This window comes from Leptidea sinapis, chromosome 19, assembly GCF_905404315.1.
Source record: "Leptidea sinapis chromosome 19, ilLepSina1.1, whole genome shotgun sequence".
Taxonomy (NCBI): domain Eukaryota; kingdom Metazoa; phylum Arthropoda; class Insecta; order Lepidoptera; family Pieridae; genus Leptidea; species Leptidea sinapis.
The window spans coordinates 7,561,977-7,584,858 of NC_066283.1; the positions used below are offsets into that span (position 1 = coordinate 7,561,977).

The 22,882-nt window shown below is 41.3% G+C and overlaps 2 protein-coding genes across 2 annotated transcripts in view; both read right to left on the minus strand.

Moving 5' to 3' along the window:
• Positions 1-11,201, minus strand: part of LOC126969789 (prolow-density lipoprotein receptor-related protein 1-like) — a 52,008-nt gene extending 40,807 nt beyond the window's left edge. The window contains exons 1-12 of the mRNA XM_050815352.1: positions 11,058-11,201; positions 10,100-10,317; positions 8,386-8,547; positions 7,059-7,217; positions 6,480-6,680; positions 5,015-5,175; positions 4,797-4,940; positions 4,404-4,616; positions 2,274-2,455; positions 1,853-1,919; positions 1,481-1,542; positions 633-741 (exon numbers count right to left, since the gene is read on the minus strand). Coding sequence (XP_050671309.1) covers positions 633-741; positions 1,481-1,542; positions 1,853-1,919; positions 2,274-2,455; positions 4,404-4,616; positions 4,797-4,940; positions 5,015-5,175; positions 6,480-6,680; positions 7,059-7,217; positions 8,386-8,547; positions 10,100-10,317; positions 11,058-11,103 — 1,724 coding nt within the window. The 5' untranslated portion in view covers positions 11,104-11,201. The remainder of the gene's footprint in view (positions 1-632; positions 742-1,480; positions 1,543-1,852; positions 1,920-2,273; positions 2,456-4,403; positions 4,617-4,796; positions 4,941-5,014; positions 5,176-6,479; positions 6,681-7,058; positions 7,218-8,385; positions 8,548-10,099; positions 10,318-11,057) is intronic.
• On the minus strand, positions 11,199-15,222 carry LOC126969798 (prolow-density lipoprotein receptor-related protein 1-like). The gene is made up of 7 exons (XM_050815365.1): positions 15,142-15,222; positions 14,897-15,049; positions 14,656-14,821; positions 12,848-12,930; positions 12,424-12,774; positions 12,031-12,354; positions 11,199-11,415 (listed from the first exon to the last, which is right to left on the minus strand). The coding sequence occupies exons 1-7, from the start codon at positions 15,146-15,148 to the stop codon at positions 11,231-11,233; spliced, it is 1,269 nt and encodes a 422-aa protein (XP_050671322.1). The 5' UTR covers positions 15,149-15,222; the 3' UTR covers positions 11,199-11,230.
• Positions 15,223-22,882: the final 7,660 nt, after the last annotated feature.

Consider the following 22,882-nt stretch of genomic DNA (forward strand, 5'->3'; position numbering starts at 1 on the left):
ATTTCGAGACGCAGTATTCCGATACTAGGCGAGGCTTTAAGGGAAGTATTCTCGAAGAGCGGTGATACGGCAAATGGGGTTTTTTTAGTGGTAAACGCGCAAACTTGAGTCTTCTGGGGGTTAAATTGGACGAGGTTCAACTTACTCCATTCCGCGACCTTCTCGAGAGAGGACTCGATAGAAGACACAAGTTTCTTACTGAAGGCAACACAATATGGTTATAAGTAATCAATTATATATTTACTAAGCAATATTGGTAATATCCGGTTTACGTATTGGTTATTTTACGGTATTAGGTCGCTACTAGATAGAGAAGATCTGTGCTAATTTTAACTATTACTTTATTAAATTACTGCTGAATTAGGTCAATATATTAGCTGATATAATTAATGAGAGCACTCGGTCACTGCTGTGAGTGTACTGCTCGCCGCCTTACGCGTTTAAGATTGTTGATCAAGCGAATAGCTATATACAGCTATATATCCACCTAAATTGTATTATTAAAATAAATATTTGTTCGATGCTCGAACAGTTGTAACTGTTGTAATAGATTTACTTCGAACATACTCCCGAAAGAAAAATGTTACTATTGTGGTGATTATGTAAGAAGGGCGATGTTCGACCGTGCCCACCTGGAGTTGTAGTTGAGTGCGGGCTGGTCGCGTGCGTCGTGCTCGTGTTTGTGGAGCTCCCACACGCGCACGGCCGACCACGACCACACCGCCAGCCGGGCCTCGCCTCCTGCGTAAGAGCGGACATCAGAATTACATTCAAATGAAATGGGCGTGGCTTAACCGCTCTTTACCTTTCACACCGCGGAATAGAAGACAAGTGCGCAAAAGTTACCGTGCAAAAGCAATTAACGTTTCACACCTCAAGTCAATTTACTAATATGCAATTATTGCGGTTGAGCAGGTTATCAACTGAAAAGTAGATCTTGTAGATGGAACCACAGCCTGAGAGTTGCACAAGATATACCAAGATTTACGAACCATGCGTCATTCTAACGGTTGGCTCAGTTGGTAAGAGCGCTCGGAGTACTCGGTTACAAAATTTGTATAATTAACTTTAATGCCACACATTTTTTTTCTTCTATTTGTGATAGTATTAATAAATTGAGTTAAAAAAAATTCTTTCTGTTTTTGTAAAATATTAAGCCTCCCAAAATTAATAATTAATACAAATATTGCGTTATTAAATAATAATAAAAAATATTATAAGTTACTTATTTTTGTTAGTTAAATATATAAGTTTCGTAATATGCTACTATTAAAATTACTACTACTATTTCTATTCTATTAATTTTTAGTTTTTCAATTAGTATTAAATATATACTCAAACATCATATATCTGAAAACCAGAGCAGCAGGTCTGAGAGTAGAGCACATATTGAGAAATGGAAAAAGAATAAACAGTACTTTATGATGTTAGACCCTTGCCACGCTCGTTGCAACAGCAATGAGTGAGCTGGCAGACCCACCTTGCGCCTGGCAGGTGGCGCCTCCGTCGGGCAGCGCACGTGGCCGGTACCCGGGGGCGCATCTGGAAGTGAACACCACATTCATTTACTGATCGTAATCTTATGAAAACTCCGAAGCAAATGAGCACTTGCTGAAACAAGCGGTGATGTTAGAAGATGTTTCTTAATATAAAAATAATTTTATAATAGTTTTGATGTGCGTAAAAGGATAATTTTTCTGTTCAAGTCTCGTTCGAGCTACATCCTAGCTAATATATACGAATGAGAGCGTCTGGGTTACACTTTCATGTCTCAACTGGGTACAGATACGGATACATTCGGGACTTATTTTCACGGATCACGTGTTGAAGCTAGTGTACGAAAGAAACTCACTTGCAGGTGTGGTTGTGTGCGTGCTTGTGGAGACACAGCTGCGGACACGTACGCCAAGAACACGTATCTGTGGAGGCGGGGGGCGTGACATTAGTATTAGTAACACATTAACCCAGTATTTATATATCAAGCGGAAGCACTCGATACAAAGGATGAGATCTACAGAGCGTGTATAAACTTTGCTCAGACTCTACTTAGGACGTTTATTCAACTTACTTACGTAAAACTCAGATGAGTGTACGCTTAAACTTTGATTTCGTTTTTATAGTCATTTGACAGCTGAAACTATGCTGAGCTTAAGCTAAGACAGCCCAATGAAAAAGTCAAGTTCGCGTTTTATCACACTCAGGTAAGATTTACATAAGTAAAGTCTAAGTACGCTCTATAGATCTCAGCCTGAGTCGCCTGAGGACACACGCACCCTGGTCGCAGTCCCCAGCGGCGCTCACGCAGCGGCCATCCTCGCACAGCTGCTGCGAGGGGCCGCACGCGGGGGCAGCGCGCCTGCCCGAGCACGCGGCCGCACCTTCGTCGCTGCCGTCGGCGCAGTCGGTGCGGCCGTCGCACAACACGCCCGCCGGGATGCACGTCGCATCGCCGCACCTGCGGCAGACAACCCCTTACCATGTGTGGCTCCATTGAAGTATATCATCAATTTTTAATTTGTAATTAATAATCAACATAATCTTGTAGAAAAAGTCATAAAGAAGTGTTGTTTACGTAGTTTTTTTCGGAGACTTTGAATATGCAAAGTCAAAAGATATCAAATTACGAATGACAAAGTAAACAATTCTCTTTATGAAATTGTCTACTGGTTTATTTGCCTATTTTAATAACAAGAAAACCTAATATGTACAAAATAGAGATACTGCTCTTTAAATTATGTGCGATAGCTCATTGGATTCGGAATGACGCCTAGAAAATATGCTAAAAGCGTGTATTAGCACATAAAAAATTGCAAAAGTTATAAATAATTAAAGATGAAAAAAAAGGCATTTCGTTTATTGCCAATAATACTTCATAAACTATTAATATGTAAGAAATTTCAAAAAAAGATTCCTAAAGAGGAGGAAATTTCCAATAAAAAACTACTAACTCCCGGAACTCTATTATTAATTATAATTTTAATTTAACGCTGAAAATAGGTCTGCGCGCAACATTTTTAGGTTGCACGCGTGGCGTCAAAAGCGAGTACGGCGCATTAATTTATTTATTTAATGTATTGAATATTGTTTTTTTAAATTAAAAAAAAATATATAAATTCTGTACTATAAATAATTTATTCCCATGGGAAATTTCAATTAAAGTTTATTTTTCAACAAGTTAAACAATTGTTAACTAACAACATTTATACTTGGATTTTCAGTTTTTGTTCAAGTAAAAAAAAAATATTATAAACAAAGTAGAAATATTTATTAATTTTTATGGCGCGATCTTGTTAATTATGTATGTAAGATGTTATGTCGTGGAGCCTCTACGAAGCTAAAATTTTTTACGACCTATATTTAAACATTTTTTTCACTTACAATTGAAGGTAGTTCGAGAAAATTTTCGTCGCACATAATTTTAAGAGCAGTATCTCTATTTTGTATCATTTTCAACTTATCGACTAGACTATATTATTATGGGGCTATGCTGCCGAAACTAACACTATTTGTGGGCTGCAGAAGAAATTCGCGCTGTTTATAAATATCGGTAATTGAGAATCAGATACAATGCATATTTAATTAACATTGTTTTTTTTTACCAGCTTTGTAAAAGGTTAATTCAATCTTGCGCATTATATGATTACGATTCGCGTCATTTCACCTAACGTGATAAGTTTGTTTTATTTTGTAGTACAGACTGTGTTATACTTTTCCAAAATTTATATCTTTTATTATACTTAATTTTCCTGATAATTATTATAATATATAGTTAAAAATTTCATTAGTTAAATCAAATAAAAAATACTTTATCTCGTAATGGCATTAAACGTCATGATGTCATGCATTAGCTGGCCTAGCAACACGTGTGGCGTATATGCAGAAAAAGTAATATTAATGTTTTTTCCAATTGAATAATATAAAAACATATATCCATACGATATAAAGCTTACAATTTGTTTCTGCCTTCTTTATTATTATTTCACTCCGAATACAAGTGTTAATGAAAATAGTTAAATATTATTGAAAGATGTTGATAAAAATCAAGGATTTGGACAAAAAGCTGGGAATGATTAAAAGTAGGACGTTATAATATAAAGTCAACTTAGTACGTTATATTATGAAAAGCCGTAAAAACATTAAGCAAAGATTTTCTGGTAAAAATTTGTATATAAATCAAAAAGGTGACACAAGTCAGGGAAAAATGACACTTATTATACTATTCAAACATCGAGATTCCGTTCGCAGCGACGGTCACTGGCAGCCTCAATCAAAGAGAATTTTACTACGTTCTAAGTAAATGTCAACTACAATGATCGTTGCTCGCGTCGCTTACATTCTTGCCTTTAAGAGGTTATCTTTAATCTAGTAATTATTTGAGCGAAGGTTATGTCAGCGAGGGTGACCTGATCATGGGCGGCTGGCACGTGATGTTGGCACACAGCGCCGGCAGCTCGTCCGCGCCGCCGGCACAGTCGCGGCGGCCGTCGCAGCGCCACGCCGCCGGCTCGCAGCGCGGCCCACACGCCAGGCGTGCGCCGCACTCCGCGCTCGCCCGCTCGCACCCCGCCTCGTCCGACCCGTCCGGGCAGTCCACGTCGCCGTCGCACCACCAGCTGCTGCTCGCACGACAATCAATACAATTACTAGCTTAAACAGTGGCTCATTTATAGCAGACCAATGTGGCAATTACTCGGGTAGAGCAGTTTCACGCTCGTGCAAGCAAAAATTTACCGTAATGATTGAGCAAACTTGCTACAACAATATTTAACAGCAGTTGTGTGGCAATAGGCGCTCACCTAGGCAGGCAGTGAGGCGTGGTGGCGCACAGACGCGACTCGGGCCCGCAGTGCGGTGCGCAGCCGGTCTCGTCCTCGCCGCCGCTGCAGTCGGCCGCGCCCGAGCAGCGCAGCGACCCGCGGATACACTCGCCGTTGTCGCACCTGTGACGTCAGTGTCGGGTCAGTTCTCCGGCTCGGCTCTCTCGCTGGGTGGACTCAGGAAGCCCGCGGCCCACCTGAACTCGGACTCGGAGCAGTTCCGCGGCGTGCAGTCGCGCTCGTCGGAGCCGTCGGTGCAGTCGTTTTCGAAGTCGCAGCGCCAGCGGCCCGGGATGCAGCGCGAGTCGCCACATCGGAAGTACGTCTCCTCGCACACGGCCCGCGACCCGCACTCTCTCTGCGACACACACCGCCCGTCACACATTCACTTGACACCACGACAGTCATCACCCATATTACACACGATTTTATGCCTTATAGATGTCATTATATTGATACTTTTGTAATAACTTCTCTTGTTTATTTTCGTCTATCTTTCGAGGTATAAGTACATAAACTTAATACTACTAAATAATAACAAACAAAAAAAAGTGATGATGACAAGGAAGTAGAAATTTACAAATTTTGTTATGCACAGAATCAATATAATGAAAAAAAAAATTAAATTATTATTTATCAGTTACTGAAGACAAAGTAAAGTGAAGTAAAACGAGAAGACAAGAAAACAGCATATTATGGTTATAGCTTTTATTATTACTGTACACACACAAGAACGAAATATCCACAATACACTATGCTATTTATAAAATACAACACAACATGATGCGATTATAAGCCCCTTTATTATGCTGTGTAAGAGCTTATATAATAGTTGGAGATATGAGTGTGTGCATATGTGTATAAAAGGTAAACCACACACACTACAATGACTTCACGTCTCCAATCCCCTTTCCAATCCGCTCCCGCCTACACTATAATTCACAATCAATACGAAGTGCTTTTTTAAATTTATTTTATTATTTGCCATCAGATTTGACACTGTGATCTTAAGCAATAATTTAAGATGCTATTAACTATTTTCCTAGAGGTAAAATCCAATTAAAGGCAAACTCGACTGTAGAAAGTGTTCTAAATTGAATGACATTTTAAATAATTATAAGTTACATATAATAATGAGAAAAATTACGAAAGAAGAAGTCAAATAAGGTTATTGCTAGCATGAATCTAAATAAATTGAAGTGAAGAACAGTGAATTTTTTTTGTATCGTGACAGTATTTGACGAGACGAGCATAACGTTCAGCTGATGGTAATTGATACACCCTGCCCATTACAATGCAGTGCCGATCAGGATTATTGAAAAACCCAAAAATTTTGAACGGCACTACAGTTGCGGTCGTCACTTTGAGACATAAGGTTCTTATGCCCAGTTATTTAACTAGCTCCCCCTTCAGACCGAAATACAACAATGCTCACACATTACTGCTTCACGGCAGAAATAGGCTCCGTTGTGGTACCCATAATCTAGCCGGCACCCTGTGCACAGGAATCTCCCAATGTCACCAATCTAATAGATTAAATGTGTTTTAATATTATCTCCATAATTGAATCGGTGAGTAAAGCAAAAAGTACAAAAAAATCTGACTCCATAGATTGTACAATCTCTGAACTGTTTGTTGGCCAAGTACTCTTTGCCAGCTCACCTCGTCCTCCTTGGCGGGGCAGTCGGGCTCGCCGTCGCACAGCCAGTCGCGCGGCACGCAGCGGCCCGACCCGCAGCGGAACTCGTCCCGCGCGCACGTGCGACTGCCGCACGCCGGCCCCTCGTCCTCGCCGTCCTCGCAGTCGCGGTCCTCGTCGCACACCCACACCAGCGGCACGCAGGCGCCCGACCCGCACTTCAGCTGCGACCCGCAATACGCGCGTTACTAGCTTATGGTGTCTATGTCGGATGACGGCCGGGCCATGCGTTATATTAGGTTATGGTAAAGTGAAGATGCCTCTTAATAAATACATCACAACATTCAAACTCAATTGAAATCTAACAAGAGACGGCATTTAATTAATAAAAAAGAGAATTGATATAATTAAAAAAAAAAAACAAACATGGCAGTTTGTTGTTGCAACTATAATCCACTGGTGTAAAACTTAATGTTGATTAAAAATAAGTCACTGATATGTTAACTGTTTTTGTTTTAAATCGATCAATACCCTTCATAAGAATGCTAAGTTAAGGTGCCAAAAGTATGTGTGTGTGTGTGTGTACAATATAAAGTAGTCACGTGTTGCGGCGGACAGGTTGGCGGCGGACAGTCCAACTCGTCGTCTCCGTAGTGACAGTCACGCTTGGCGTCGCAGCGGGCGGCCGCGGGCACGCAGCGTGACGCCACCGCCGCAGTGACGTTGCCAAGGCACTTCCATTGAGTCGACAGGCACGTAAACTGTAATACAATATATTATCATAATATGTAACACATATTATTATTTTCTACTCATTATATTAAATTGCCTAGTATTTAGCCTACTTATCTTCTATTTCTCTTTTATAATTAAATCACTATTCATTCACCGATAATAATTAAACAGTTTATTTTAAGTGATATCCTCACTTCTGGGATTAAATACATAAAATTAAATTGTTCCAAAATTTATGGTCTATGCGGAACGATAAAAATTTGCTACGTATAGACGCATTCCTTTCTATTTTTATCAAATAAGCGATCATCATGAACTTCATACGTTATTAGAAAAAACATAGCTTATTTTTTTCCCGAAGATTTGCTATACGTATTTTAGGCTGGGTCCATATATACCCAAGAGCAACCAATGAAAGGAAAAAGTAGAACAAATTTGGATTTGTGTGTGAAACCCATACAGTACCCAGATAGAACCCACATAGTTTAAATTGTTGCGGAAAACGAATTTGGGATCATTTTCGAAATCCAAGATGTCCGCCGAAGAATTATCATCACAACGGTATGTTAGATAGTTAAATTAAAATAGACGAAATTTCCAACATCGAACAAAAGGTTTCTCATCAACTTTAGAAAATATTTTGAAAAAATGTTGATGTTTGAAATTTAGAAAATAAATACAGCTCTCGTACATTGTTGTTTATAAAAGACTTCAAAATAAAGTTTTAAACAGTGTCTCAATGTTATATGTACATCTGTAGTTGGAATGTATTACATCAGATTTTTTTTTAAGATATGCTAAAACGTTTGTGTGGTAAAGGTTACTATAACATAAAATACTTTCTTAATTATACCACAGATTAGAAGTGGATAGCCCTCAGGCTATGAAATTATAAGTTAAATTGTACAATATTACTTTGTAGACATATTTTTTCGATGAAAAAAATAGCCCGCAGAGTTTGTTGCGCCCGTTCTTCTTAGGTCAGAGGCATTCGTTTTAGAATGGGTGGTAGTTTTTGACTTCCAATAAGTGATGTCATATCGTATTTTGAATAAAAATGTTTGAAGTAAATTTTGAATTTGCTTGTAGTATATATAAATCTATGCTATAATGTGTTGATGCATCTGTGCATAATAAAGGGTGGCGGTTCGAAGGACCATGAGTATGCGGCGTGCGGCGTGCGGGCGGAGGCACCTGGTCACAGTCGGTCTCGTCGGAGCCGTCGCCACACTGCTGCTGGCCGTCACAGATGTGTGCCGGGTGCACGCAGCGCCCGTTGCGGCACTGGAACTGGCCCGGCGAGCAGCGGAACTCCGGACACGACGCGGGCTCGTCCGACCCGTCGCCGCAGTCGTCCTGCGCACGATTAGTGGTCAATTGTAGTGCTTTGAACCCTAGGGATTGCGAACTCGCGAACATTATTTAGGTTAAAACTTCTGTAGATACACTAGCACCTGATAGGGTAAAGGCAGCTCGCCTTGAATAAGGGAGCGCACTGGATATTGAACAAATACATAACTATTGCAACGTCCGATTAATGACAGCTGGCAGGTAGCGAAACGTCCGATGACGCGATTAAGATTATCCGACAGCGAGCGCGAGATTCATCATTATTAAAAGCGATATAATTACATAACGACTCTACCTATGGCTATATAAAAAATACATTCACGTAGTTAAAAGTATAGAAAATCAACGTGTAAAATCATAAATTATGTTTTTGAACCCAAGTTATATATAAATAAAAGGTTAAAGCTCGAGATTATAGGTAGAAATGTGATAACATTTTCATTATATTAAGTTTTTATGTAAAATATTAGCGCACACATTAATAAAACTTGATTATTATTGAAATAGACTATATAACCTATTTTTTGATATTAATATGTCATTACTTCGACTTACGGGATTGTTGCATTAAACTAAAATAAAGCACCCATTCTTAGTATATACCTACAATTTATCTGCGGAATGCACAAGTAAAACGTAAAATACTTGGTTGTCTCAATACATCCAGATTGTTGAATATTATAAACATTATATTTATGATATTTTGTCCCTATTACAAGCAATGATTTAGTGTTAATTAATTGGATTACAATAAAAATTTGATATTTAAACCAAATCGAAAAAGTAGTATCGATCATACTGTTATAACTTGTCGATTTAATGTCGTAAGCAGAATTTTATATGTAATTTGTAGATAAAATCGGAAACTAGATATCATGAGGATTAATTTCATATATAAAACAAATATAATACGTAATTAAAATATTACACTTACATGATAAACAAAACAATAACAAAACACTTGACACTACAAAAATAAACAAATGACAATTCCCCCCGCAAACCGATTTTCAATTAATTATTTCTTTTAATTTTTGCTCGGATACTTGATATTTAAAGATAAGCCTATTACCATTACTTACCATAGAGTCTTAAAAATCGTATTTGACAAGCTAATTCATTCATACTACAGATTATAACACAAAATAAATACGCAAGTCGACTGGGCCACTCTGGTTGCCTGGACGTTTGACTGTCTAAAGAAAAAAGCCGCTCTAGTTGCCCGGACGTTTGAGTAGATAATATGGTTTTATTTCGTATTAATAACGTGGTCTTGATGAAGTTTTGTCTTCGATCATGTGGTCTAAGGCAAACGCCGTTTTACCAATGCTCTGTTATCATGCCACCAATTGGCTTACATTGAATACGAAAGTTTAACTTGCATAGTCTGCTATTCGACCAATTTGCATAAGCCGTGTTGTGACAAAGAATTAAACTTCTACATATTAGTTTACTTCTCAACACGGTTCTTAAGACACTTGAAACGATGTTTCCTAAGTAGATAATCGTCCTGTACACAGTCACATATTTCAGAGGCCGGGACACAAGTTGGGGATACCTGCGTGTCGCAGCGCCACCAGAAGGGTATGCACTTGAGCGCGGCGGCGCACACGAAGTGCGCGGAGGTACAGTTGGGGCGGCACGTGCGCCCGTCGTCGGTGAGCGCCCAGTGCTCGGGACACTCGCAGCGCGCGCCCACCTCGCCTCCTCCGTCCTCATCCGACGTCAGCAGGCACAGGCCCGAGCAGTTGAGCCGCGCGCACAGGTCGGTCAGCTCTGAATACAGCACAATACTCACTCTCCCACTTTTCCCAGCGTTTCAACAAACAGATAAACCCAAGTAGGTTTTGAAACTAATTTGATGAAAATAATTATAACAATATTTTTTATCTCAATTTAGTAGATTAAACTGAAAGATTTTATATTTTATTTCATCATAATAAGGTTTAAAGGAATTTTATTTTAACATGTTATATCTTGGCATTTTAAAATACATAATTAACTTAATGATCAATTGAAGGGAAATAAATTGATGATAAATCGTTTATTCAGCGCACTCAGAGCACTCCGAGATAATTTAAACATAGATCATCTAAGTTACTACCGTAACCGTCCAAAAATTAATCAGAATAGGTGTATATCGCACCTCAAGATCTGTTTCCCTGTAGGAATTTGTTTATTAAATACTTCGATGAACCAGAAAATACTGAAGTACACCATCTGCCTGAAAATGTTCTGAGTGACTCTTCATTGATTCGATCTCATTCTCACGCCGGTTAAATCCTCTACATTTCTGTCTGTCTCTATCGTCTCGCTTTTTCCGTTCATCGAGTTTCAGAACACAACGATTCTAAAGAAGTTTCACTTCAAAAAATAATTGCGTATTCTTTTACAATGTATAATAAATATATTGTAGTTACAATTATTGTTATTTTTGGAATCGGTGTCCTCCCACTCCACCAAGTCGCGCGTTTCGCAAGCATATGTCACCTACAATTACATGAGACGGTACTGACCGGGCTCGGGCGGGTACCGCGCGGGGTGCAGCACACGCAGGTCCATGGGCTTGTGCACGGCGCGCACCTCGGTGCGGCACCGCCACGCGCCGCCGGCCGCCAGCGGCTGCGGGCCCGTCTCCTGCGAACACGAGCCGGGTGTTACACGAGCCGGGTGTTACACGAGCCGGGTGTTACACGTGTCGAGAGCGGGCCGGCGCGGCACAGGCAGTACGCACGTTGTGGTGGCGGTCGTGGCGCGGGTCGGGCCGGCGGCGGCACGTCTCGATGGCGCGCGTCTCCCAGTCGCTCCAGTACACGCGCCCCGCCCACACCGCCAGCGCGAACACGTGGTGCAGCCGCAGCCACGGCATGCGCTCTGCATCCCCAGCAGACACGACAGTGATCAGTATATTTTGATAAACAACAATAATAGCCACTATTTTAATTGACCTAGATAGTTTAATTTCGACAGTTGGTACGAATATATATCAGAAGAGTAACAATATTTCACAATACAATCTTTAAGATTACAGAGTATCTAAGTAAGTAAAAGTGATTTTGACAGGCGTTAACACACATACACTAACACAAAGTGACATACAAATCGCGAGTGTAAGACGTAGCTTGTCACGCACATAAAAGTGAGAAACCTGGCCTGTTTTCAACAGTTGTTTAGCAGCAAGAGACACTATCTAGACGTATAATTTATCTAAGCTTATTATAATATCCATGCGCCGCGCATTAATAAAATATCCAAAGATCATTCACTAGTATTACCGTGTTACCCAAATTCCTCAGCCTGAGTCTAGGATGTTCTTTCTTCCAATATTTTTTAATTCACAGGAATGGAATAGGAAATATATTTGCCATTTAGGTGAATATAATTAATGGCAAAAATTTATAAAGACTTTTCATTTCGTGTATCTCGATATGTCTCTCGGAAATATAGCGTAAACAATCATCCGCAAAGTAATGCAAAGACGCCTCTCACCTCTGGAGAACAGGATGCGCACGTTGTTTCCGTCCAGGTCGGCCACCGCGATGTAGTCCTCGCGCGCGTCCGCGAAGTACAGCTCCTGCGAGGCGGCCACCACCGTGAGCGCGTTGGGCCAGCCCAGGCCGTCGGCCAGCAGCACGCGGCGGTGGCGTCCGTCCATGGCGGCGCGGCCGATGTGTGGCGACCGGCCCCAGTCCGACCAGTACAGGCGGGCCCGCGCCGGGTGCAGCGCCAGCGCGCGCGGCTCGCTCAGGCCGCCGCGCACCACCACGCGCCGGTAGCGCCCGTCCAGCCGCGCCGCCTCCACCGTGTCCGTACCTACACACAGAGCTCCGTGATACCTGTCCTCTGAGCAGTCCACGGAGGAGTCACATGTGAGTAACGTACCTTTGTCGCACCAGTAAATATTGCCCGCGACCCAGTCCACCGCCAGCCCGTCGGGGTTCTGCAGCGTGGCGCCCGCGACCACGGACACCTCGTCGGCGGCGACGGACACGGAGGCGGGGCGCGCGCCCAGCACGCCGGCGCGGCACACGCGCTTGATGGAGCTGCCCAGGCGCGTGACGTCACTCCAGTACAGGCAGCCGCGCGCCCAGTCGGCGTCGAGCGCCACGGCGTTGGTCAGGTTGTGCACGAGCAGCGCCGCACTGGCCTCGCCGCGCCGCGCCTCGGCCTCGCTGCGCAGCGCCGTCCGCCGGATGTAGTAGCGGTTCGTGAAGATGAGCGACGCCTTGATCGCTGCAAGCGACACACTCTGTTAGTCCCGACTTCCACCCGGCGGCGGCCCGAGCACGACTCATTAGTAACTCACGCGACACCGGCTCGCAGCTGATGCCGTCCTCCATCAGCGCGTACCCCGACACGCACGAGCACACGAAGCTGCCGATAGTGTTCCTGTGCATAAACAATGTTCATAATTGTTGCCATACAACCAAAGACAAATATTGGCGGAATTTACACTAAAGAAAACTCAAATCATTTTAATCTCCCTGTTATGTAATTGTGTAGAGACAAAGGTAAGATAAAGACAAAAAGTTTTAAATTTGGAATACCTTTACTTGTGTGAACATCTTTAGTTCACCAAACAAATTAAATGACATAGTATGTTGACATGAGCTTCATAAACCATCAGTATCAAATAACAATTTGTCAAGAGTTTTGTTTGCTTCAATCGCAGCTCTACCGTGACCGTAATTATTTAATTGAAATGAAATATCGGAGTCAAATAAATAATATTGTTAGAACCTGTTATAAGAATAACAGTGTTCAAATTCTCGATGATAAAACCACATATTATCGGCATCCTTAAATATTAAAATACCAATTTGTTGTTTTTATAGTGATAACCCTCACTTCTAAGATTAATATACAAATAAAATTTGAAAACAAATTTTTATGAACGCTGCGGGACCCAAACCTGTACATGAAGCCTCAACCTGAAAATTAAACAAAGCATACAAGATTTTATGAAGATACGTCACTCAAACGGTTAGGTCACTTCAGAGCACTGGCACGGAACGCCAGAGATTCGAGTTCCGCATCGTTCATAAAATTTTCTTTTCGAATTTTATTCAAATACCAGTTAAAATGTGAATATGCGGATAGAGGCAATACAATACAAAAACTTGGTGTTTCACTTGATACGAAACTATTTTCGGTAATCGAAATTTAATTAAAAAAGGAAATGAAGCCCAATAAGTTTCTTGCGTCCGTTCTTCTCAAGTTTGCATTCATTTCCAATCTATCTATCTTTTATGGAATCAAATGTTGTAAACAGTAATTTCTTAGATCATTTATACGTCTAGATAGACTATGACAGCTGTGATAACGTCGAAAAAAATTTAACTAGGCTCTATTTTGGGCAATATTTTTTTTTATTAATTTGAGCAATTTGTAATTTTCTAAGATAATGGACTTTATTTCTTATGATTAAGATTAATGGCGGGTATAGATATTTATTTTGTTGCTATTGAGCCTAGGCTGTTTGTTATAAGCATACACACAATAATAGTACAATAGGCACTATCCGACTTCAGTTATGGTTTGGTGGGGTATTAGCTATGAAGGACCCCTTAACAACTCTATGTTCAATAACAAAGAATGGTCCTTCCAGTAAGACTCGGCAACGGGTCATAAAGCTCGGTCGACACATTCTTGGTTGGAAACGAACGTTTCGGACTTCATTAGAGTTGAAGACTGGCCGTCCTCTAGTCCTGATCTGAATCCGCTGGATTATGATTTATGGTCAGTTTTAGAGAGTACGGCTTGCTCTAAACGCCATGATAATTTGGAGTCCCTAAAACAATCCGTACGATTGGCAGTGAAGAATGGAAAGAGTGCGTGCTTCTTTTGATAATGGTCTCAACGTTTAAAAGACTGTATTGCAGCCAATGCAGACCACTTCGAATAAGCTAATTTTTTACATCTTAAATTGTTTCATATTTATGCATTAAACTAACACATTATAAAAGTAATATATGTTATTTGCAATACAAATATATGTTTTTCTTTGTTTCAGTATTTATGGCAATACTAGGTATATAGCCGATCCATTAGGCAATATGATTTTACTACACACCAATCTTTTTCAAGTGTTTTAAAATGAATATAGCCATGTACCGGCAGTGATGGTCGCAGGGGTCGTCCTCCAGACACTCGTCCACGTCCGAGCAGGCTCCCTCCGCGCCGATCCGCCATCCTATGCGGCACCAGCACGCGCGCCCCACCGGCAGGTCGGAGCACGAGTGAGCGCAGCCGCCATTCCGCACCGCGCACTCGTCGATGTCTGCAACACACACCCGCTGTCACCACTTACCGCACGCACGACACCCACCGCGCCGCACACTGCGTGTTGACTTACTGCAGTGCGACTCGTCCGTGTAGTCGCCGCACGAGTCGACGCCGTCGCACAGCGCGTCGTGCGGCACGCAAGCTCCGTTGCCGCAGCGCCATTCACCGCGCACGCACGTCTCGCCCAGCGCCACAGCCGCTCCGAAAGCGCGGACGTACGACGCTGTCGACACGTAACGTTTTATGAAATGTCACCTGTGTTCGTGCCCAGGAGCACACACACACACACACAGGTATAGGTGCAGGTCGACTCACAACACATGAGAGGGTCCTCGTCCGCGCCCGCGCCGCCGCCGCCGCAGTGGTTGCGGCCGTCGCACACCAGCTGCGGGGGCACACAGCGGCCCGCGCACGCCACCGCCCCCGGCTCGCCCGCACACAGCAGCGCCGCCGCCGCCTCCCCCGCGACCTCCTCTGGCCGGGCGCGCGGCGCTGCGGTGCTCCGCGCCGAGCAGCCTGGCGGTTCGTCCGAGCCGTCCTCGCAGTCTACGTCACCGTCGCAGTACAGACTCTGTACCGGAATGTTTTAAATTAATTAGATAAATGTGAGTACAAAAAATTAGCTGAGCGGAGCGAAAAATATAATAACCGTGTGCAAACAGAGCGGCGAGTGTGCACAGCGGAAGGCGCCGCTCGGGCACGAGCACGCCGCCTCGTCCTCGCCGCGCGGACACTGCGGCATGCCGTCGCAGCGGGCCGCGGCCGCCAGGCACGGGCCGCGCGGGCCGCACCGCCACTGGCCCGCGGCGCACACCACGCTGCCGTTGTGATGTGCTTCAAATGACAAATGAGTTAGTTTAGCTCTTCAATTATGGTGGCACGGGATGCTTCTCTCGAAACTTGATTTGGGTTTCTCGAGTGTTAATACCACCAAATTTATGCGTTACTTTGTACCACCACCTTTCGCGAATACGCTGGAGTTTCCCAAAAATGTGTGCTATCCTACACCTATACTCCAGCATGCATTGTTATGCTGATGACAGTACGGTAGATGCCCTTTAATACCAGTTGTGCAGTTCTCTCTAAAAATCTCTCTCTCTCTCTCTGTTGCATCTGAACTAGCTATCAACTAGTGAAAATATGGTGAATTTCATAAAACACTAAAATATGTAGCTAATTCATAAATAGCGTATAACCAGTGATCTCACTAACTATAGACCAATATTTGTACTACCCACTCTCAGTAAACCTATACAGCCTTACAAATAAACTTGGTATAATGTTACACCTGAGAATTTACAAATAGACATTTTGCTTATTTTGGTTTATTCACTCTACGAATAACGTTTCCCGCGTTTATTTGCAAGGCTGCTTGACTTTCGGAAAACTTCAGAATTAACATTGTATTATATATATGGAGGACATTTTGCATATTTATTTATTTTCAGGTATAGCTTTACACTAAGTTTATTAGCAAGGCTGTTGAAATATAAATGTTAAATAATTTCTTTACCATTTATACAATAAGAGCGTTCAACTAAGGATGCTGTTATTGATTGAATTCATTATATATTTAAGGGTTGGTAGACATCTTGCAATGCATATAACGTCTTCTGTGATTTACCGTACGCTTTTGTTGCGTTGAAAATAAAACATAGCATTGGACATAATGATTTCCTTCTACTACTATGAATATGAAATCGTCTACCAGTGCCTCTTGAGAAGCCCGCAGAGTGGGGTAAAATGATTTAATTTTGTGAAATTCCGGAATACTTGAATGTTTCAGGATTTTTAGTATATCAGCCTGTTCCCGTTTATTACGAACTTTTATAATATTCAAATTCAAATATTTTTATTCAAAATAGGATTTATAATCACTTATTGAACGTCAAAATCTACCACCCATTCAAAAGAGACTGCCTCAGACCTGAGAAAAATGGGCGCAAGAGACTCAGCGGGCTTTTTTTTTATATAAAATATGGATTACAATGTAATATCGTACAATTAACATTAATAATTAAAGAGCCTGAGGGTGTTCGCTTTAATCCCAGTCCGTGGTGTCATTAAGAAAATCGTTTATGCTATAATAACCTTTCCCACACAAACGTTTTTTAACAATTCTTTTAAATTTCGTAACACATTTGTTTTGTACATTTTCTGGGATCACATTGTAGAAGCATATACATTGCCCAACAAAAGACTTACCAACTCGACCCAACCGAGTAGTAGGCATAACAAGTTTATGTTTGTTCCTCGTGTTAACATTATGAATGTCATAGTTTCTAAAAAATTCCTCAATGTGCTTATGAACATACAAAACATTAAACATAAGTATTTTAAATTTATATTTGAACAAACTTAACGTTCAGACATCTTTGGGAAGAGCTAATGTTCGAGAAGAAATCTTAATGTGTAGTCCACGATTAAGTCTATTGTTGTCAATACCTGTTTCTATAACTGTGCATAAGATATAATATAATAAGAAACAATATCTTTGACAATTAATAATAGAAAAGTTTAGCGCGTTTCATTTTTTTTTTTTTTAGGTTCACTAAACGGCATACACTCTTAATGTTGTATAAAACAGAAAAATATGTTAACATGTTGAGGCGAGTGCCTTCTTCTGGAAGTGACCACAGCATGCTTTTAAATGTGTTCTAGATTTTATATAAAACTAAAAACATTAACTTAACCTAGATGAACACAATTCAACCCCACAGTCCCCAAGCCAATAATCCGCTTTTTCTAGCAGAAGTATTCTGAACCTAGGGACTGACGGATTGAATATGTCTACCTTCTGACAGACTTCATTGTACAGAGAACAAATGCGATATAAACTAGAATGTTGACCATAATTTGTGCGTGTTGAGGGTAGACTGAACGTTTTCCTATTAATAATACGGCTGCAGTACCGTGGGACAGCCAAGGTAATTTTACTCAATAAAAGAGGACTGTCTACTTTATACAATACATTCTCGATTATTATTAAACAAACATTTACACTAGAAAGTATACTAAATTATAACAGCATCCAAAACTCATTTGATAATTAGTTATTGAAAAAGTGGAATGCGGTCTTGGTAACTTATTTGGTATGAGAAACGGAACGCATTTTTAGATGCGTGATAGCTATGGGTGATAGAAAAATTGTGGTGAATTTCAACTGGTCATTGCCAAGTTTCAATATCTCATCCGATATTGCAAACAACAATGCTGTAGAATAGAGCAACAACTATTTTGAATATATAAAAAAATCCTACTTTAGTTCGTTAGACATTTTTCACTAGAAAGCAATGTCCATCAGAAAGTAAAAGATGATTTTATCACGGATCTTGAGAATATAAGCAGGCAATGTGAATTCAAAGATCTAAGACAGTCATTAGTCAAAGAACAGCGAACATAAATTCAAATCTGTTACATGTACATCAGTGGCTACCTCACGAATTAAAGCCTTAGCAGCAAAAGTAGTGGAAATAGCTAAGACTGTCATCATCGCACAACAAAAGCTGAAGTACTGTCAAATGTCACAGTCATCAAAATTACAATAGCAACAGTCGAGCAACAGCTGTTGTAATGATGCAAGGAATTGTTGCTCTCCATTTTGTTTAGATTACAGTATAAGTTCGTCTATAAATCTCAGCCTAAGACACCAGTTATTAATGTTGAACACTAAAAGAAGGTTACCACAGTGTTCTGTCTCGTCGGAGCCGTCGGTGCAGTCGACGCGGCCGTCACAGCGCCAGGCCAGCGGCACGCACTCCACGGCGCCGGAGCCCGCGGTCGTGGCCCCGCACCGGAACTGCTCCGAGCTGCAGCCCAGCACTGGCTGTTCACCGAACGACTCCGCACCGTCCACCGGGCTTGGTACAGTTGTTTCTGCAAACGTCCACACAGTATCAGGTCCGACCCACCCACGAAATTGATTCCACTTCCAACCAAATAAAAATATAGTTTTTATGACGCAGTTTAAGTGTAATTTCAGCGATATATGAAACGTAATTAATTCTGTTGGATAACAACGTAGTAGATAGACAACGTGACAAAAATTGAAGTTAACTGACAATCTAATTATTTTTCGACGTTTTCAGAGATGTCACAGTCTATGTAGACGTCTAAATGATCTAAGGTTATTCTATTCGAAAAGTATTCCTTTGGCTCTTACACAACCCTTAATCTATCTGCCGGAAAAATAACTAAGTAATATAATATAGTATTCCATTTAAGTAGGTAAAATATAATTTAAAGGTAGTAGTAGTAATGAGTAAATATGTAGGTAGGTATGTATACCACCAGATAATTATGTACATACTAGTGAAGGTATATTATTGTATATTTCATTACATGTATGAAATATACATAGATATAATATTTTCTAAAAGAATATGTGATTATCTGCTAATTAGTAACGTAAGGTATCTAAATTATTACCTAGATTTAAATTAAACAAGTTTAAATGTATCCTAAACCTATTGAAATATAAGTAATAATAAATAATATCGTATATTTATTATTTTATCTACACCCATGCTTTAAATCCTCTATTAAAGATTCTGAAACAGTTAGCTTATTGCCAACATTAAAACACCCAATATTCTAATAACCATTACATCATCCAAACGAGTGTTGTGGTGTTGTACTGAATTTCATAACAACACTCCTATTTTTTTTTCAATCCCTTTATGCTCAAAGAGTTTTAACAAACAGCCACATTCTTATTGTTTGATGCATGGTATCTGTATGAATTTCAAAAAGAAAAAAATTTTCGTTCCACACTACCAGAACGTCGCGCGCCGTAAAAAAAGTAGGTTATTCGAATGCCCGCCATTTTTCTTCGATATTTTTATTGTTTTGTTTACAAAAAAATGAGCGATTCAATTTAAACGCTGCAAAAGAACATAAATTACTACTAAAATAAATAATTATTCCATTAAAACTTAGTTTTATTTAATTTATTATATAGAGAACTTGATAAGAAAGGGATTTGTTTATTAGTAAATTTTGTTCTGTTTGATGGGATTTGAAAGACATTATGTCGGAGCCTTTTTTGCTTAATTTATTCGCGTATTGTGTCATATGGGAGTTCATTGTGTTTTAGCCTATTTTCACGATAAAGCTCCTTTGTGGGATGCCTAAAACGTTTAAAAACATTACTTTAAGTATGCATCTTTAGGCCCGTTCCATACTTATTAGGTGTGATTTAGGGGCTCCTCCCCATACCGGTAGGCAATATATTAATAGCGATTGGACTAAGGACACATAAATGTTTTTTATAAGTTCCGGATCTGCGACATGTCGTAAGCTTTTAAAAATATATATTAGTTTCCTTATTCTGCTTGTCTGGTTATCGATATGTATGTCCCATCTCAGGTGTCTGTCTAGGTAGACTCCTAGGTATTTAATATGGTCAGCTTTTTGAATATTTGGACAGTTGCAATAGTCAGATCGACCAGGAAAATGTATACATGAATGTATTTTAATCTGATAGCCATACTCAGGATTGTTCCTGGTTGAAATTGAAAAGGAAAGAGAAGATGATGTAATGGTTATTAGGACATTGGGTGTTTTAATGTTGGCAATAAGCTGTTTTAGAATCTTTAATAGAGGATTAAAAGCATGGGTGTAGATAAAGATTACAATATAGTCGCCATAGCACAGCACGTGTACCTGTGGGGCAGTCGGCCTCGTCGCTGCCGTCGGTACAGTCGGCGGTGCCGTCGCAGCGTGCGGCGGGCGGGTAGCACACGGCGCCGCAGCGGGCGGCGGGCGGCGCGCACGTGGCCGCGGGGCACGCGCGCTCGTCCGACCCGTCCGGACACTGCGCCGCGCCGTCGCAGCGGGCGCTCGCGGGCACGCACGACCCGTCCTCGCACCTGAGTGTAACAAGTGATCACGATGAAGCGGTACTTAACAATTTACTTATCGGAAAACAGCAAACGGCCGCACGCCGCCCAGCCCGCGCCGGACGCTGGCACACAACAAACAGTAACGGGATACGTACTTGTAGTGATCGGCGGTGCAGTCGCAGCTGGCCTCGTCCGCGGCGTCGTCGCAGTCGACGCGGCCGTCGCACAGGCGCGCGGCCGGCACGCAGCGGCCGCCCGCGCCGCACGCCGCCCAGCCCGCGCCGCACTCGCGGGACGCTGGCACACAACAAACAAATCACCACCACTACTAATTAATGCGACCTCCTTTACCTTAACCTTTGTTTATCTCCTGTTATGCTATTTTCTTAGGACAGCGTAACATATGCCCGTAAACCCAGTCGGCACAGTACCCAGTACCAACTGGTAACAGTCTCCTGCTCAAAGCCTGTACCGGCATCATAAACGGAGTACTTCTCATTTAAAAAAACAGACAGATCTGATACGACAACATTGAAAGTGATCTTCACATCAATGGAACTTTACCCCTTTTGAAACATATATGTAATTTGTAAATTTACACTGATAGGTAATTAAAATTACTATATAATTAGAGGTTTGAACTTGTATTATAATATTATAAATTCAATTTCAATTCGAAACGCTAAAATAAAGCAGAATCTAGTTGAATTAGTTGCAAGTGCAGCAACACCTACCATTACCAGTGCCTTGGAGTGCCTTCGGAAACGTTTGGAAAGGAGTCCAATACATACAGCCGTCGTGAAAGTGCCCCGACTGCAAAACAAATAAACGAGGCGACAATTCAACTACTACACCTTGTCAGGCCGTAGCCTTCAGCCCTAGAAACGACTCCCCACCACTGAATAGGAACGAGGAGCTCAAGCGATATCTAGACAGACTGAGTATATAGGGTATAGGACTGAGAACCTGAAAGCCGTAGTTCAACAACTGTTAAATACCGTCGGCTGTCCTGTCATCCCAAGACCTTGTGAACTTCCATCGTGTTGCAAGGAGAAACCAGGAGTCCAACCGACCTCGTTTCATCATCGTGAAGTTGGCGAGTCCCCTTGTACGTGACTCAGTATTAGCTGTAGTGAAAACTTTCACCAAGACTCACGAGAAAGATAAACTCAATACAAATCACCTGTTATTTGCTGAAAGCAAATAACCAGTGTACGTGTGCGAGCATCTTTTCCCAGACAACAAAGAATACTTTCACTCAACCTATCAGCATGACCCAAACCCAAGAACTAAACACAATGAAATCGTCGAATGCCACATGTCACTTAGTTTATGTCGTTTCACAGACTCAGATGTCATATCAGCGCTCAAAAGCCTAGATGCAAATAAAGGTCCTGGTCCAGATTCTAAACCTCCTAGTTTCTTAAAGGCCTGTGGCACAAAATTGGCTGAGCCGCTACGAATTATTTTCATTAAGTCTTTACTATGTGGAACTTTTACCTCAAGATGGAAGGTTGCGCACATCAGTCCAATTCACAAGAAGGGAGATCCTGGAGATATTACTAACTACCGGCCCATCTCAATTTTGTCTGCTATCGGTAAGCTGTTTGAATTACTCATTCAGAAAAATATTTTTTTTCCACCTTAAACCCTTGCTCATACCCCAACAGCATGGATTTCTACCTGGTAGATCAACTACATCGAATCTTGTGGATTTTGTTAGTGACATTACTCAAACTTTCACAGATGGTCACGAATTGCATGCTATTTACACTGATTTATCAAAAGCCTTCGATGTGGTTGACCACGTACTGCTCATAGAAAAACTTCACGGTCACGCAGGAATATGTGGCTCTCTACTGCGGTAGTGCGAATCCTATTTGCAGAACTGTTCCCAGATTGTAAAGATCCGTGGCTTTAAGTCAATTTCAAGAGCCGTGCCATCAGGGGTTCCACAGGGCTCCCATTTAGGGCCCCGTTTTTTCTTGGTCTTTGTGAACGATCTGGCGACTAAATTAAAATCCAAATTTCAAATGTTTGCAGACGACTTAAAAATGTATCGTGAAATTAAATCTACAGAAGATACGATCATATTACTAAGTGATCTTGATAGTATCTGCGATTGGTGTATTAGTAATAGGATGGTTTTAAATTCCTCAAAATGTTTTTACTTAAACTTTTCTCGAAAACGAAATTCTTTACTACTTACTTAC